This window comes from Symphodus melops, assembly GCF_947650265.1.
Source record: "Symphodus melops genome assembly, chromosome: 7".
NCBI classification, from domain to species: domain Eukaryota; kingdom Metazoa; phylum Chordata; class Actinopteri; order Labriformes; family Labridae; genus Symphodus; species Symphodus melops.
In genome coordinates this window covers 19636272-19654192 of record NC_136697.1, presented here as the reverse complement: position 1 = coordinate 19654192, position 17921 = coordinate 19636272, and the positions used below count along the sequence as shown (strand labels likewise).

The 17921-nt window shown below is 38.1% G+C and overlaps 3 protein-coding genes across 6 annotated transcripts; 1 reads left to right on the top strand and 2 right to left on the bottom strand.

The window, feature by feature from the left end:
- Nucleotides 1–853: 853 nt before the first annotated feature.
- ccdc13 (coiled-coil domain containing 13) lies at nucleotides 854–5579 on the bottom strand. 4 transcript variants are annotated; one of them, XM_079348543.1, is made up of 14 exons: nucleotides 5489–5579; nucleotides 4710–4911; nucleotides 4431–4579; nucleotides 4201–4343; nucleotides 3991–4074; nucleotides 3781–3897; nucleotides 3355–3459; nucleotides 3070–3240; nucleotides 2817–2993; nucleotides 2224–2424; nucleotides 2015–2127; nucleotides 1735–1797; nucleotides 1490–1615; nucleotides 854–1038 (listed from the first exon to the last, which is right to left on the bottom strand). In XM_079348543.1, the coding sequence occupies exons 2-14, from the start codon at nucleotides 4901–4903 to the stop codon at nucleotides 1008–1010; spliced, it is 1674 nt and encodes a 557-aa protein (XP_079204669.1). In that variant the 5' UTR covers nucleotides 4904–4911; nucleotides 5489–5579; the 3' UTR covers nucleotides 854–1007. The 4 variants fall into 4 exon arrangements, with proteins under 4 accessions (XP_079204669.1, XP_079204668.1, XP_079204670.1 ...); XM_079348542.1 differs by having other exon boundaries at nucleotides 859–935; nucleotides 2224–2418; XM_079348541.1 differs by having other exon boundaries at nucleotides 865–935.
- A 1456-nt stretch (nucleotides 5580–7035) lies between these two features.
- Nucleotides 7036–9385, bottom strand: higd1a (HIG1 hypoxia inducible domain family, member 1A). Its single transcript, XM_079348637.1, has 4 exons — nucleotides 9228–9385; nucleotides 8649–8725; nucleotides 8309–8443; nucleotides 7036–8198 (listed from the first exon to the last, which is right to left on the bottom strand). Exons 2-4 carry the CDS (start codon nucleotides 8716–8718, stop codon nucleotides 8125–8127), a joined length of 279 nt encoding a protein of 92 aa, XP_079204763.1. The 5' UTR covers nucleotides 8719–8725; nucleotides 9228–9385; the 3' UTR covers nucleotides 7036–8124.
- Nucleotides 9386–14550: 5165 nt separating this feature from the next.
- LOC306826521 (5-beta-cholestane-3-alpha,7-alpha-diol 12-alpha-hydroxylase-like) lies at nucleotides 14551–17367 on the top strand. The gene has a single exon (XM_079347885.1). It carries the CDS (start codon nucleotides 14610–14612, stop codon nucleotides 16143–16145), a length of 1536 nt encoding a protein of 511 aa, XP_079204011.1. The 5' UTR covers nucleotides 14551–14609; the 3' UTR covers nucleotides 16146–17367.
- The last annotated feature ends 554 nt before the right edge of the window (nucleotides 17368–17921 follow it).

Here is a 17921-nt window from a genome sequence, read left to right as displayed (position 1 = left end):
CAGCCCAGACATGAAGGTCAGAATGAGCTCTGTCTGTAGGCAGAGTAACCATTGACATGCATCATTATTTCTGTGGTGTAACTTTTGATTCTTGGAAAAAATTCAAATGTCCTGTTTCGCAGAAGAAACCAATAGTGTTGCCATGACGAGAATACATTTTTTAAGATATTTGTTGGCCAGTGTTTTCAGGTTTTCTTTTGACAGTCACAGCTGCTCAGAAACTCCTGCCAACCCGCTTTAAGGGACACCACTCCTGAGGGTCAAAATAGTAATCACCAGTTGCTATAGACAACACAGACCAGTGGGGATTTCATGAGTGAAGGCTTTTAATAACTGTTTGGAACTGGTACATCATGCTTTCACATAACATTGGTGTATAACCTCCTAACCTTGCTCCCTGCACAGAACTTACTTTGGATTTAACGTTGTCCTCTCCAGCTGCTGCTCCAGGGATCGCTTTCCTTTGGTGTACCTCCAGGTACTTCTGTCCAGACTCCAAAAAATTCTGTTTCATGTCTGTGTCCCTGAAAGATTTAACATCTCTTACAGTTAGGAATGAGTTGAAATAATGAATGTCATTTCTGTTGATGAGGATTGGACTGACTTATGAAACGTCAGGTGAAAACAGATACATGGTCAGGTTTACTTACTGCATTTACAAACAAAAGCAAAAAACATTTGCCCTATATTGCATAATAAAATAGCTAATTGTCTCCCAGAGGGATATTTGTAGTTACAGCCTTGCCCAGTTGGTACACAGGTATTCATATATAAGCACTTAACACATGGAACAAACATATAAACAAAAGGAAGAAACAAATAAAAAGTGACTGGAGCCAGTCAGTGTTAAAGTTTATTATGAGGCTCGATAGCCGAGGGAACAAATCTGTTTTTAAAACGTGTCCTCTTCACAGTCCCAGTCCTGTATCTCCGACCTGATGGCAGAAAAGAGAAGAGTGGATTGAATGGTTGAGAGTCGTCCCGGGCTATGTTGAGGGCTCTGTGTGTCAGGCCTTTGTAGTTGAGATGCGAGAGGTTCTAAGTGGGCAGACAAGCAACATTTGTGATACAGCAGAGTTTATTTTTGTTTGCATGTTGAGGAATCAGGGTGAGCCATAAGAGGAGGATGGGTGGGATGATTTAAACACAACACAATAATCCATAAGACATCACATTTAGTATGACCTAGTATGGGAAAAAGAAGATGTGTTGGTTTGTCTTGCCTTCAAATTCAACGCTGGAGTTTTGGCCAAATTACAATAAATATTTACATACTGCCATGAACTTGAAAAACTTGTGGGTTTATTGCACACAAATTCATGATTTTGACTCGATACAGGAATGAAATTAAATAATTGAACTAGTAAAACAATCCTGCACTGTTAAAATTACAATATGTCCATGGTCTTGAAGTAAAAATGCTTTAACATTGGACAGAATAATCAAAAACATTTGAATCTAAAGAAACATAACAGAGAAAACATTTTACTTTGTGTGTATGCTGTTAACCACTCTGTCCTGGTCTGCATGAAGTGTATTATATTCTTCACAATGTGTCCTCACCAGCATGCTCACATCCGCTGAACATTGTGGACATTTTAAAGAGCTTGAAGTCCTGAGAACAGAGGATACAGCATGAAACAAAAAGTTTGCTGTTGAGTCATTACACAGCAGCATGTGAGTAGATATGTAACAGATGTACCAAAAAACCACAGTATCTTTTTTTCCACTCACTTAATTTCTATACTGCTTCCCACAGCAGGCAGCACTAGTTTATGTCCAAATTTAGAGACAGACCTGGGAAAAAATGGCAGCTATATTAACAGAAATCCTAACAGAATACGCTGTCAAAGATGTGAGACAAGATTTTCAGTCTTACAGTAGCAGTGATAGCGAAGGTGGTATATACATAGGATTAATAATCTTAAAGGCTGTCATTAAAAACAAGCTTGTAAGTAAACAACAAATATTCAAACTCCAACTCATCCAGCACTAATAAAATTAGCACACGTACCCTGACGATGTCATTCTCTTGTTAATGTCGCCCTCTTCAGGGGGAAATCTTGAACTACACACTGGTGGTGTCTTGACAATGGGATGTCTCTCACTGCCCTCTTCCTGCATCAGCTGCATACATGGTTCATGTGGATGACAGAGAAATGTTTAAGTGGACAGAAAACTTCTGAGTTTACATGTCATTTTGCTTTAGTAATTTGTAGAAACCTTGAAGGGGAGCTGCTGCATTTCCTCCTCTAGTTCTTTGATCCTGGCATCTTTTAGAGCAACCATCTCCTTTAGTTTCTTTACCACAGCGCTGTGCTCTGAAGACTGTTGGGGTTTCTGGATCGACTGGGTCTCTTTGCTCTGTACACTCTGCTGTTGGCTGAGATTTTTCAACACCTCCTGCATCTGGGACTGCTGCTTCTGCCAGAGAGAAACAGTATATGGGAAGATGACCTTGGGAAATTTTGTTTCAAAATACTGAAATTGGAGTAGTAGTAGAGTAGTAGAGTTTTTTCATTTAACAAAAAAAAACCAACATTTGATTGCCTAACAAATGAATTTAAATGGTAATGGTAATCTTAAGACTTACCTTGAAACAAAATAGACTTTGAACTCAAGAGTTTATATACACATATACACCACAGACGAGAGGAAGAAAGCTTTTCTGTATAACCCCCCAAAAATTCCATGTTTAATATAATAATTGAAAATGTTCTACTAACGTCTACAAACCATTTAATGAGGAATATAACAGGTACAACAGTGGGTGTGAACATATTAAAAGTACAGATTTCTATGCTAGAATTCCTCACCAGCAGAGCTGCCACGAGCTCGTCATCATGTTGTCCCTTCTCCAGGATGGTGGATATCTGGACCTTCAGAGATTTCATTTCAGCAGACAGAGATTTATTTCTGGCTTTAGAAGCTTCCAGCTTTTTCTTTACATCCTCGTGGTCTTTCAGGAGGGCCTCATACTCCGATGAGATCCTCTTCATAGTTTAGAAAAATTTGCATTATTAATTACAAATTCTTGTTTTAGTTTCAGCATACTTACTGCATACACACCTCAAAAGCTTCTCTCTTCTCCTTCTCCATGGAGCGGATGTAGCTGAGGTTCCTGTTTTCAGGAGGGGTTTTCTGCAGGACCCCCATGCCCAGAAACTCTTCCTCTACACTGAGGACACTTGGCTGCCTTTGCTGGGTCGACTGGTTCAGCTGTTGCTCAAGGTCCCTCACCTGTTGCACAATGCAGTGTAGTCAGTATCCAATTGTGTAAATTGCTCTATCTTTCTCAGATACTTTGTAATGTACGATTGTACTATTTCACTATTGATTGAATTCTTTGCTTACTCTTGTCTGAAGAGCGAGGATCTGCTGAGAGCGACCTCTGAAGCTTCCTGGGCAGTTAAGCAATTGCAGAAAATTGACCTCCTCCCCGACTTCATTGATCAAAACCTACAGCGGCAATAGCAGTTTTTCAAACCCAAGTTTTTCATTTCATTTGTAATTTCAAAGCTAGAATAGTTCATTTGTTTTACAAGCATTTGTTACATGTGTACAAATGATCTTTCCATGCAGACATTAAACAATTAATCCAATGCTTGATGGAAAATAAATAATCTGATGCCATGAAAGGCTGTAAGAACTGCATTTAATTTATAAAGAATCATTAAACCATAACAACAATGCACTGACATCCTGGGCTTCAACATATTTTCCAGTGGATACTTTTAAAATCATATATACAGTTGGTTTCTACAGCTACGTGCCAATTACCTTGTGAGCTACTTTCAACTCCTGCTTGAGTGATTGAACCTGGTTGCGATACTCAATCACTTTCAGCTGGGCAGCAGCGAGTTTTTCTTGTAGAGCTTTCACCACTGGATTTTCCTTCTATGTGAAAAAATAAAAAAAAATAAAAAATCTGTTAAAGAAACATTCTTCAAAGTTGGAAACACAAAGGTAGATTTCTACATTAATAATTACCTCACAGTCTTCAGAGGAGTTCTTATTCTGTGACTTCTTATCAGTATTCTTCACAGGCGCTGAATTAACCAAAGCATCTTGCAGCTATAGAATGGAACATGAGTTTTTCCTTTTTTTTTGAATACAATATGAATTAAAATCCATATCCTATAATATATTTGTTCATCCTACAAATCAAATGCAAATAATGCATTCAAATCAAAACTTTACCTCTTTCTCAAGATCTTTCATTCTGTTGCTGTTTTGCTTGGATTTAGTCTTTTCTCGCTCTATTTCAGCAGTCAGCTCTCTATTCCTTTTGGAAAGCTCCACAATTTTGGTTGCTGCTTTATCGCCCGCCAAGCCTGATGTGCCTGAAAGAAGAAGTGGACGAGGAAAGAGGAAATTCTGATGTGACTATAACATGACTGTGGTGCCAAATAAGTGAAAGTTACAGCTACCTGTAAAAGCCAGTCTTTCTTCTTCTCTTTTCTTCATCAAGTGTTTAATTTCAAAATCCTTTTCACTGACGAGCTTGAAGAGCCGACCATTTTCATCCTTCAGTCCTCGCAGCTGGTCAAGCAAATTTTCATTCTCATTCTGTAGCAGTCTATGTAAGGGTTATGTAACAAATACTTAATGAGAATAATTCACTGCAATCTAAAAAGACACTTATTTAAGATTATTAATGCAGGCTGTATGATTAATGCCCTAATCAATGTTTTATGAAATGAACATACCTCTTACTCAATGTGTTTTCAACATTGTCTACTTGAATTCCTTGCTTAGATAAATCCAAATCCTCCTGGTTAACACTGGCATTAGGCTCAACCTGTTCTTTCTCCTTTTTCTTTTCCAGTTGTCGTCTTTCTTGTTGTTTTTGCAGCTCTTGGAACTGAAGCCGCAAATTATTCAGTTCATCTCCATGCTCCATGATCTTTGCTTTTAAACCAAATAAGAAAAACATTTAAGGACGGAGTTTATTTATAAATAATAATAATGTAGAGTGCAGAGAACAAAGTGGGGAATATAGTTGTGTGGGATTTGGTCATCTAAATAACATGGACATTTGATGATATTCACGCTTTTGAGGGTAGCAGTGCAGTGAAAATATATATTTTTTGCTTTAGTTAATCGCAAGAAACTGCATCAGTAACCCTGGCTTTATCATTAAAGGAATTTCTTTCTTTTTCTTTTTTTACACATATTTTTATCATTAAAAGTATTTATTTCTTTTTCTTCTTTTCTTTCTTTTCTTTTTTTTTACACATATTTTCATGTTTGTGGAGGTAGGTCCACTCTAAAAACAAAATACTTTCTGTCAGGTTTAAGGTTGTCTATGATCATTCCAGTGGTAGCCTACATTTCACGAGATGTGAGGAGTACTTGTTAAGAAAACACATACAGTACAATGCAAGACGTTACGACGATATAGCCAATCTCTCAGGGCAGTTTTTAACGGTTCAAACTCCTCTATAAGTACCAAAAGTTGAAGTTTTATAACGAGAAAACAGTTCACCTGTCTTTTATCCGTGCAGCGCCCTTGTAAACAACAGATCAGATGTTGTTCATAACTGAGACACTCAGTGGTTTTACGCTGATCGCGACGCTCCTGTCGCCTTGGCAACGGTAGACAAGAGGCCCTGGACAACAATCTCGCGGGAGCAAGACTGTAGTCACGGGAACAAAAGAGCGAGAGTCCTTAGGCTACACTAGGCGCTAGATGTTTAATTTTTTTCTCAATTTTCCGCTGCATTTTAGACATATTTTTTTGAAACTTCTTCATAATTTGGCAGAATTTGAAAGGTTGGGGTAGTTGAGAAGTTATTTAATTATTTCCAAATGTTGAACTTATTTGCAAGTTTACAACTTTAGGCTTCAGCAGGCTTAGATGTTTGAAGTTTATACACTAGTGAACATAAATATAGCCTACATTTAAATCTAAGATGTTAAGGTTATGTATAAAATGTAGCCTAAGCCCAAGTGTTTTTGTTATTTAATATTGAACAAATAAAATGTAGTCCGCAAAAATAGTTAAAACATTAGCTAATGAGTGTTCTCTGTTTTCATATAAATGTAAAAGATCAGTTCGTGATGTGAGACTATTACTCCTGGGAAATGAAGCCTACAAACTGAAGCTAAGCCCTCATCTTTGTATAGGCTAATATCTACAAGGGAGAGAAACTACAAAACAGCCAAACAAAGGTACACTCGGTGTAAATTAGTTTAACAGAGTAATATATGTTGTCATGTTGGATAATACAACATGTCAATAAAGCCTATAATTCAATTAAAATGTCCTTCAAAATAATAAAAAAAAAAAAAGTAATCCACATTAGATAGTGACCTCTGTATAGGAGCTTCTCACATGCATCAGTGATTCTTCACACTAGGTTTGTTGGTAAGAAATAACCTTAATAACTATGATTTGACATAAAATCTGGATATACTGTACATGCATATATAGATAGTTTTTTCAGCTGGGTTATCATTTTAAATGACTAAGCAGTCAATAACTGTAACGTCCATGACGTTATAGGTGAGCAAACATGCAGTGTTACGAGACACTTTCAGTGTTTCCTGGATTTCAATTAGAGTCATTGACATCCTCATGAGTAAAAGACCTGTTATGCAATCACAGAAGTTTCAGAGTCTCAATGACCCAACCCTCAAGAGAATTCTGGTATCTTTAAATGTGATGAGGTACTTCCTGTTTAGATAAGATCTTAGGGTGGAAAACTACAGTGAAGAGGCAGATAAATGATGTTTGATGGGAGTTCTAAGGAAATGTTTTAAAATGTGCAAAGGTTTTATTGGTTTGCCCTTTTAGATACCTACTATAGTGTACAATAAAATGAGCACTACGTGGTTCTTCATTATGATAGGCACACATATCTTAAACTAATACAAGATCATCACCAAATCCAATCTCAACAGATTTAATGTGAACCTTTTAAGAGACGGAAAACAGAAGTGCAGGTTATTTCTGAGACTGTAGTTTGTTGTTGTTAGACTGCGTTGCGTAATAATAGTAATAGGTGTAACAGAACAGACAAAATCTAAGTGAACTGTAGCAGAGTGTATATTTGCACAATTATGCCAAATAGTCAAATGTCAAAGGACATCTTAGTGCAACACAGAGGTTTCAAAATGATAACACTTTGTCAGAATGACGAGACAGATAGTTTTTTATTTTCAAAGAAAAAAGTAAAATCTTCAAAAATATCCCTCTATATTTTACACAAGAATTCAACTCAACTTTGTGAAGGATTTAATGAGGCATTATATATTACAAGATAGTCGTACAGTAAGATATTCCTAGTCTGTAGATATGAAGCTGATGTAATGAAACATTGGACCCCTTTTTGCCACAACATAATATTATAAAAAAGGACCTGGCCTTTAAAAATCAACATATTCAAAGATCAGTCACCGAACCACCTGCTTTATTTGGGTGGTTTTGTTTGATGGAACTTTCCAACATTGTAATAACTTTCTATTCATTAATTAGTTTTGTGTGATAATCTGAAACTGTTGAGTCCGTTTGTGTCCTTTTGAAAACTAAGGCTTTCAGAAGACGAGATGTTGTCAAAGCCATCAGTGTCACGCCCCCCAATACTTCGGCATACACATCTAAAAATGGCCAAAGGTGCAAGAATTCTTAATTTGGCAAAAAACCCAATATTAGTACACCAAAGAATACAGTTGGAAAAAGACAATACGACAGTGACAAAGATAAAAGAAAGACACTTTCTGCCATTGCTTTTTATATCTTTGCTGAGCCTATCAAACTGCTCTACTGTCATATCTAACGCACACATTCAAACAAAGGCAGCAGAACTCTGTATCATGTCACCTGACCACAATGATTGCAAACCAGAGGGCTTTACAGCTGCAAATAAACAGAGAGCCACTGTAAAAACAGCTGGGATCAATGTCTTTATCATCACAGGACTGATGGCTTGACCAACTGGTACACTATCTTAAAGATAGGAACTGTAATCAATAAGTTATAAATATATACAGTAAAGGTTGGGTGGTGAAGGGATGTGTTCATACAAAAATTATGACACGCCTCTAAAAAAATAAAAGGTTTTACACACCTTAATATGAGGTAATATTAAGGGACATAAATAATCAGTGCAAGAGTCCATGTTATTTGTGTGTAACTGCTTTCTGCTCTTCTCTGGGTTTGACAATGTAGTCTCTGTACATCGTATATATGACGCCTGGAAGAAAAGGGGGAAAAAGTTAAATCAGTCTTTATATCTATAAAAACATCAGGTACAAGCTAACTGAGATGTATTTAGCAATGTGTCTCCCAAGTTTCAGTACATACCAATAGTCATGGCTCCAACTACAAATCCTTGTGCAGCCACACGCATGTGAATCAGGTGAACTGACATCTTCGTATCGCCGCGACTTTTCATTTTCAGCAGTCTGTACCCAACGATGGCAAAGAATCCTGCCATTCCTGCAAAAGACCAAAAAAGACCAATCGTTATAAGACAGAATAAGGATGTTAAACTGGAGCCAAAAATGACAAAACATTGAGATGCATTTAACAGCATGCTCCCAGACAACACAGTTTTGTTACAAGTAAAAGTTAAGAAATAAAACCCAGGTATGGCTTTCCCCACATGATGTAACCTTTAGGACACAAGATGTAGCCAACTCACCCACTGGGACAAATGGATTTTCCTTTGCTTTTCGCATGAACTTGGACTCATTCTCTTCATAATCAGACATCTTTTGACTAAAGAGAAAAGATAAGAAGGAAATAAAGTTAGGTAGAGTAAATTGTCTGATAGATGGTTTTCATAACATAGCCTGTTAGCTCACTCATTGTAAGGAGGACAAGTGTTACGTTTAAGCAATTATTCAACGGAAAACGGTGTTTAACTTCAAGTTAAAAGCAATAATAAATGAAAATAAATACAAAGAAAACTGTTTTAATTCTTACTCCCAGCTGGTTTGTAATAGTAGTCGCTCTACACAGCTAATGTTAATACCACACGAACTGCTCAGAGGTTACGCATGAAGGGCAGAGAGAAGTCACATCCCTGTGTAGGCCTAAATCTCTAAACATCTGGTGTTTTGAAATAATCATAAATGATTGTGCAATCATAAATTACAGTATCTTCAGTGGAAACAGTTTGGTCAAAAGGCCAAAGATCAAAATTGATACAATTCAGAGCAAAGACTCAAGCAAGTTATAAAGCTTAAACAACGCCACAGAAGACAAACGCGAGGCTTACCTGTGTGAGGAGTGAGTAGCTGCTAAATGGCCAGTCAAATAATTATCCAGAGGAGGTTTTCGGGAGTCTTATCGAGCCACTGATCGCATGAACTGTGAAAAAGGAAATAGCCGGCTCCTACGTGATGTAACTACACGCAGATCTGACGTGACGTCAGCAGGCGGTCACCCGTATGTTGTGTTCATGTTCAAGTAAAAAATGGTAAAGATAAATGGTTTCTTGACATGTCGAGGTTTTATTTCAGCTCATGTCAAAATTGTTGGTTTAAATTGATTGTGTGTAGAAAAGAAAATATTATATAAGTTAACAGCCAGACTAGATCAATTAAGTCTGTGGATTTAACAAGTATAACAAAACAATTTTCGAAACGAGCTACTTTTCTTTTACTTAAAATACTATCTTGTGAAACGTTACATCACACCGTTTTATAAAATGCTGCTGTTTACCTTGTTTGCATAATGAGTGGCGGCTGCTTAACTGTACTCATTTAAAACGCAACATAATGTAGGTAAGCTGTAAGTCAGAGGTGCATTGAACGCAGCATCGTTGGAGCACGCCCCCCTTGCAAACCAAAGACTGGGAAGCTGATGTGAGATGGTACTCCGTATGGTTTGTTTCACGTTAAACAAATAAAACCCTTTTTCACACAGTCAGCAAACCTTTTACATCTACCAGGCTATGAGTATAGCTCCAACTGTCACATTAGTATTGTAGTTGGACAAACTAAAGAAACAAAATACTCTTTAATGGATGTTCTCATGACAGACTATGGCACTCTGTCTGGACCACAGTCTATGCTCTGGACCCGTTTAAATACCACGGATGTTCCCACTTTTCCATTGTCTCTCATTTTGTATATAGTTTTTGGAGGGTGGAGGGAATGCTCTTGAATACTGAAGTGATCTCTGGGATGACGCAACGGTGGGCCCAGGTCAGGAGGGCTCGTGGTTGCACGTTTCTGCAACGTGCGTTATCTGCCTGAGAACCAGCGCCATGAGAACGAGCGTGTCAGCACCGTGCACGCGTGATGCGTGCGTGAGTGAGGTTGGTGTGTGGGCGGTGCTATGACTAGACCTACAAGTAGACTGAAGCTGTATTATTGTTGTTACAATGTTGTTGGAATCTAAAATTAAGAGCATCTTGCTCATATCGGTTTTTAATGAAAATATATGAATTTGCCATAAAATAGTTTAATGCTGTATAGCACCCAGGTGTTAAGGCCATTTCACTTATAATTTGTTTACTTGACCACTGGGTGGCGCTGTGAACACAGTGACCTATATTGCATTCAGTGGTGCTTTCAGGTGTTTCACACAAGAGGTCAGTTGTTGTTGTTTTTTTATGTGGCAAGTGGGAGAGTACATAATCACGTAATTTTATTGTTTTTTTATATGAATGGATTGTCATGACCAAAGTGAACTTTAGCGTTATGAAGCAGGCTACTGTTTAAAAGATTATTTTGGACTTGTGCCATGCATTCAAACCTGACCAAGAAAATGAAAGGTGCCTCAGCAGAGACCTAATGAGCATGTGACGTTTCATTCATGCAATTATGAGGAATCTGTTCTTACTTATCTGGCACCAAGCAGACCCTGATGGACTGTAGATGAAAGAACAGAGATGATTGAAAGTGTGCTGGGATCGACAATCATTCATCTTCCTGACAACCCTTTATGAGCATAATTTGATAAACACAATTTATAATCATTTTAACAGTGTAACGTTCCACTAATGGAGATGCAAGATTGTAAATAAGTAACCATATCTCCCCCAGTAGTGAGTTTGTGCATCAGTTAAGGTGAAATGCTACTAGCTATTTATTTTACAATGTCCTGTAAAGGTGACAGAAGTTTACTAATCATTACAGTGATAAATATTTTGTGAAACGAATTTACTTGTTTTAGTGTAAAGTGGATGTCACGAAGCCTAATCTGTACTGGAGACTGAATCTGTGGTCACAGCGGCACTGCTCCATTCATCAGTTTTCTCTGCTACCTGTATGATTATCAACTGAAATCTTAAAATAAATGACTTGATATCTGATGAAGGGAAAGTTGGTTGAAAACCTCAGAGATTGCTGTTTTTGTGTATCCTCTTGGCCCACAGGGATCCTTCAAACAAGGAGGAAGTAAACATAAAAGTACGAGTAGGCAACTGAGATATATAGACTTTGGTTTAACAGTCATCATTCTGCCATGGATGTTTTGTACTCCGCAATCCAGCAGGTGTTGCTAGAGGTCCACGAATATAACTTAGCAGTGATACCGAGAGCAAGCAGATGACGCTCCACTTAAAAGATTAAAACCCTATGACATTCGTTCTGAATAAATATTTCATTACTTTCTTGTGTAAAAAGCATAATGAAAACAGAAATTGATGAATTTTGTTCTTGCAATATTACTTCAGAAACCTCCATATCATGTTCTTAACTTCATGACTATATGTTTTGTGCGCAGAGCTTCATACAGCTGCATTAGGTCCAAAAAAAAAAAAAAAATAGAAAACCACATAAGAGGTCAACTAAGTGCAAAAAGCAAAAATACCTCCTAAATATTCAGTGTTAACCTGACAACCAGACCCAGCAGAGATTCTGAATATTTGCACACATCTGACATCACTGGACTTTTACATTATAAGTCATGGTTTAAATGTCCTGAATGAAGTGATGATTAACTTTGATATAAAAAAAATATACTGTGACTAGATTAAACCAATATTATAAGTAGTTGAAGGGTCAGAGTTTTATTGACAGTGTTTCCACTTAGCTGACTGTAGTTTATGCAAGAGCAGTTATACACATATTTTGCATGAACATTTTCTGGACATTTTTTCAAAATTTCCAGCTCTGTGCACCAACTTTGACAAGTAGTCTACCTATGACCAGTGGTGGCTAATGCGTATGGCTTTCAAATAAGAACAGGGCGGGGATCCCTGTCAGCCCCATTCCACAATCCATAGGACCCTCTCTGTTTCTCCAGCACTTCATAAAGATTCTATCTCTTGTAATGTACAGGAGCAAATGCTCTTGTTCAGCTGATAGAGCAAGGCAATAGAGGCCCTGATTATTGGAGTCTGGAGCCCAAGACCAAAAATAGTCACCAATCAGTAACTTGACATAGAACGTTTTAAAGCAAAATTTGATTGCAGATTTGAAATTTGTTACATTCGTTGCCCTCTTACCGTGCTATCCATTAATGAAAACTCATGGAACTAATTCTGATTCAGTGAAGGTCCGTCATTCTCAAGCTGCAACCTCTTGGATTGAAAAATAAAACCAATGTGGAAGTGCAAAATCCTGCAGTTTGTCAAATATCCACTTGAGACTGACCGCAGAAGCAAACAAGTCACATGCACTCCGTTTGTTAAAAGTCTTTTTGTTTTGTTTTTATTTTGTTTGGTTTTTTTTGTTAGCAGAAATGAACATGTTTTGAGCTTGGTTAAAAAAAATGAAATGGGTCTGACAAGCTCATGTCTCGATCGACACACACTCTTCAGAGAGTGAATTATTTGTAAAATCATCTGTTTTGATTAAGAAGGATTTGTTTTATTCACGCTATATAGCTAACCTGATTGACAGGCGGGTGACCTTCCTCAGCACCTGCTCTTTTCTGAAAGTTAGGTTGAGACAGCATTTCCAGCAGAAGGAGACATCACTCAGGCTTCGTCAATTATTATTCAGAATATTATTATTGTCCTTGTGGGGAGTGGGTGGGCGGTGCTCTAGCGCTTCCGATTACTTACTTTGTGACTAACCATCATAGCTAATGACCTAGTTTAAGATATGAATTCCATGTGATTTTCAGTATCATTTCCTTATCAAAAACTTGGTCAACTTTTAGACACAAACAGTACAGCTGGGAGGGTGTTACGTTATATATTATTTCAAGACTCTCTGTACTTTCTTTGGTGCTTGTAAAGGAGAGTCAAGGTAAACTGGACTTCAATGAGTTTGCTGTGCATCTGATGCAAAGAGTTTTTGGCTACAAAGCGACCACACTGTTCTCACTTCTAGCAACAAGCACCTGAAAAGGGACGGCCTGGAGGTAATGACACAAGCTATGATGAGCAATCTGCAGAACCTCAGCTATAGACCAAAAGTTAGTTTATGTACAGCTACAATAATGTTTTTAGGGTTGGCTACTTGTCTTTTTATGGTAACAGGCCACCCAAAAAGCTGGATATGACCAGCTATTCCCCAACCTGGCTTATGGGGTCCTGACACCGAGAGGAGATAGGTGTTGCTCTGTCTGCATCTCAATGCAATCAATCGTGTCAGGAATATCGGCCTCACCCCAATTTCAGACTCCTTCAGTGAACCTGTAACCATTTACTGTCACTAGTTTTTCTAGATGGTCAAAATATTGTAAATATTTGTAGCTCTCATTTATCAAATCAATTACAACATGTCAGTTAGAAAAGCTTTACTAACAAAATATCTAATTATTAGGGTTTCATGTTTACCTGCCTCCCAGACATCAACACCTTTACCTGCCTGGTGAACATCACCATCGCATCCTCCCCTGATTGGTCTGAAATGTTTGTATAAAATAGGGATCGACAATTGTTGAGGTTTGCTGCAAACAAAGAAGCACATTTGAATATTAGTAAAGTGTTCAGGTACATATGATTTACTTTAGTATATTCCTAGACATTATATCTAGACATTTTTAGGCTGTGTGGGGTAATCCCCCTGCTATCTAGCAGTTTAAAATAGACCTTACAAGCTTTTTTACAACAGTTTAAATATTATTCTTTTGCTAATACCATTTTACTTCAGCATTTATGACAATGCTTGAAATAACCATTCTTTACTTGGTTTTAGCAGCAAATATAATAGAACTAACTAATCAATAGAATGGTAGACTTTTTTTATCGCACAAATCACAGAAACTATTTGAAACCACACTCCCTCTGTGTACCAACTTTGAAAACCCAGTGACCTTGAGTTTGACGTAAGTGATTACATGTGACTTTCAGTATATGCTCGTTATCAGAAACTTTCTCATGAAGACATACCTTTAGACACAAAAGTCCTTACTCAGCCAGATTCACTCTACTTATAGACTTAGTCTCACATCATGTTCAAAATCTCTGGTCTACTGAAATAGCAGAAGATTTTTACAGCACTGAAATGTATAAAACTATGTTTCTTTGTTGTTGCTGTAAATGCAATTACTATAGGGATCAAAAAGGTTCAGAAAACAAATCGTCTAATGTTACAGTAAAATGTGAATCTCACTGTTTCCTCCTCAACTGGTTTAGGGTTATGTCATTTTCTGGAATGCTAGAGGGCGGAAATAGAGGGAGGAGCTACATACTCTTTATCATGCTGGATTTGGACCTTCACTTCAAATCTCTGTGTGGCTCAAAGAGAAATCAGACATGGGGCTGCTGCTGCCAATCCTTCTGAGCATTCTTGCTGCCTTGATCGGAGGGTTGTACCTCCTCGGTGTGTTTCGACAACGCAGACCAGGAGAGCCTCCTCTGGATAAGGGGCTCATCCCCTGGCTGGGTCATGTGTTGGAGTTTCGCAGGAACACATTGGCCTTTCTGGAAAGAATGAAGCAGAAGCATGGTGATGTTTTCACGGTACAGCTGGGAGGGTTTTACATTACATTCTTTCAAGACCCCATGTCGTTTGGGGCGCTTGTAAAAGAGAGTCGGGATAAACTGGACTTCAATGAGTTTGCTGTGCATCTGGTGCAAAGAGTTTTTGGCTACAAAGCTAAAAAGAGCGACCACACTGTTCTCCAGACTTCTAGCAACAAGCACCTGAAAGGGGACGGCCTGGAGGTAATGACACAAGCTATGATGAGCAATCTGCAGAACCTGATGTTGCACAATCTGGGATCAGCTACAGACCAAAAGACCTGGATGGAAGATGGACTGTTTATGTACAGCTACAATATTGTTTTTAGGGCTGGCTACTTGTCTCTTTATGGCAACAGGCCACACAAGTCAGAAGGAAGTGAGGAAAAAGCTAAAGAGCAAGACAGAGTTGAATCAGAAGCCCTATTTTACGAGTTCCGTAAATATGACCAGCTATTCCCCAATCTGGCTTATGGGGTCCTGACACCGAGAGGACGGAGGGAAGCAGACAGGCTTCTGGGATACTTCTGGAACACTCTGTCAGTGCAGAAAATGAAAATCAAGGACAACATCAGTCGCTGGGTGTGGGACATGCAGCAGGCCAAAGAAGACTTAGGTGAAAGTGAGATGATGATAGACAGGTACATGTTTGTACTTCTGTGGGCCTCTCAGGGGAACACCGGGCCTTCTTCGTTCTGGCTGCTCCTCTTCCTTATGAAGCATCCAGAAGCTATGGCAGCAGTGAAGGAAGAGGTTGATAAGGTGGTGAAGGAGTCTGGACAGGAAGTTAAATGTGGTGGTCCTCTACTTGACCTGACGCGTGAGATGCTATTAAAAACACCAGTCCTGGACAGTGCTGTGGAAGAAACCCTTCGACTCACCGCTGCTCCCCTTCTGACAAGAGCTGTGATCCAGGATATGACCCTGAAGATGGCCGATGGACGTGAGTACTCTGTTCGCAAGGGAGATAGGGTTGCAGTCTTCCCTTACAGTGCAGTTCAGATTGACCCAGAGATCCACCCTGACCCACACTCATTCAAATATGACCGCTTTCTGAATCCAGACGGATCGAAGAAAACAGAGTTTTACAAAGCAGGGAAGAAGGTGAAGTATTACAACATGCCCTGGGGTGCCGGCGTCTCCATGTGCCCTGGGCGCTTCTTTGCCACCAACGAGCTGAAACAGTTTGTTTTCCTCATGCTGGTCTATTTTGAGTTTGAGCTCAAGGACCCGGATGTGCAGATACCAGGAATTGACTTGAGGCGGTGGGGTTTTGGATCTATGCAGCCTGTCAGAGATGTTCAGTTTCGATACAGACTCAGATATTAAACCAGTCATTATATGGTTATGAAACTTTGATCATCTCTGCAAGCTTAAATTCCACAATCATGTTTCTTTAGTATGGCCAAAGTATTTATCGAAAAGTTGGTTGTAAAACACATTTAACTGTAGTTTATTGGCTGCAACATTTCTAGTCACTTCAATTTTGAAGCACCTTGTTATACACTGCAAAAGCCAACACTTTTCTGATTTGCTCTGCGTAATTCTGTCAATTTGATTAAAATATATGTATTTTTATTTTTACAAGAAACAACTTTTTTAGTTAGAAAAAAAAAAAACTTTGTAAGTATTTTACATGCAATTCCCTGTAAGGTGACCTTGGGTGGCTTGAAAGGCGCCATCAAATAAAATGTATTATTATTATTAATAATCTTGTTGGACACTCACCATGACAGCTCTGTTTGTTTTACCTGATGAATTTAAAGAGAATTATCAGTTACTTGCTTTCTCAACATTCAGTGATCCTACATTGCCAAAGCTTATGATTGTAATGATGTCAATTTAATTCCAGTAATGTTTCATGAAAAATGGCATGCCTTTGTTTGTTTGTCACATCACTTTCCTGTTGGACCATGACATCTCGGTTTGGGTCTCATGCATGCACAATACTATCTGTGGAGCAAGATAAGTCACATGCATAAATAGAATGCCATTGGACTGGTTAAACTAGAAATCATTGATATTGTTTTGTTTTCTCCTTTTTTCAGACACTGTACCTTAAACCTGCATTAAAACTAACCGTAGCTTCTCCACACTGCGATCTTTGACCTTTAATTACTCATTCACTGGAACTCTATTTTAGTCATTTTTAGTTTCCCACTAAACAACTGTTTGATAAATAGCATTATCAGTTCTTGCTGATCATTCACTGAGCATCAAATTCAGTTTGTCAATTCAGTTTTGTAAAGCACTATGAATTGTTTATTGTATGTATGGGGCTCTATTAATAAATAAGCCTTATATATTAAAAAAAATAAAAATAAAAAACTTAATCTGCTAAAAATCTAAAAGTGTATTTTACTCCGTAAGTGTATTTATGTACCTTAAACATGTACGTTTATGAATGTGTATATCACTGTTTCTACATTGTATATCAAGCCTTACTTGATGATCACATGTCTGGTTATCAATGGGGGTGGGAAGTGTGTTTCTGATGTTATTGCTTCATTACAGCGTATCACAGGATGAATAAAATACATTGTTGAGTAAATAGTCTGATACATTATATTTTTTCTTTAAGGTTACCTTGCAATACAAAGCATCTCCTTGTACAGACATCTCATATCTCACAGAGCTGCAGAGTTTACACTAACAGTTCTCATACTTCCCGTTTTCTCTCAAATGAGGCAATAAATTACTGTTGTTTTATGCAAGGATGTTTCAATTGGAAGCATTTTTTTTATAAAGTGCTTCCCGAAAAAAATTAGTTTTACGACCAGAACAAATATAAAAAAGTCACATATAGAAGAAAGTCATTCACCCCGGAGGTCTCCCTTTATTTACTGTGACTGCTGCTTTGATATTTCTTGAAACATTCACTGACTACTCACACACGCATAACACACATGTGCAAGACACACATCTGGAACTAATTATTACCATATGAGATTGTTTAAACAGACCTCGTAAAGTACCATTTCAAGTAAACCCAAATTACAAAGGGGGTTTGTTTTTCTGTTTCTGACCTAGATTATTTAGCAGTTGTCCGAAAATGAACTCTGTGCAAACAAACAGATTCCAGGGTCTATCTTTTATCTTCAACTC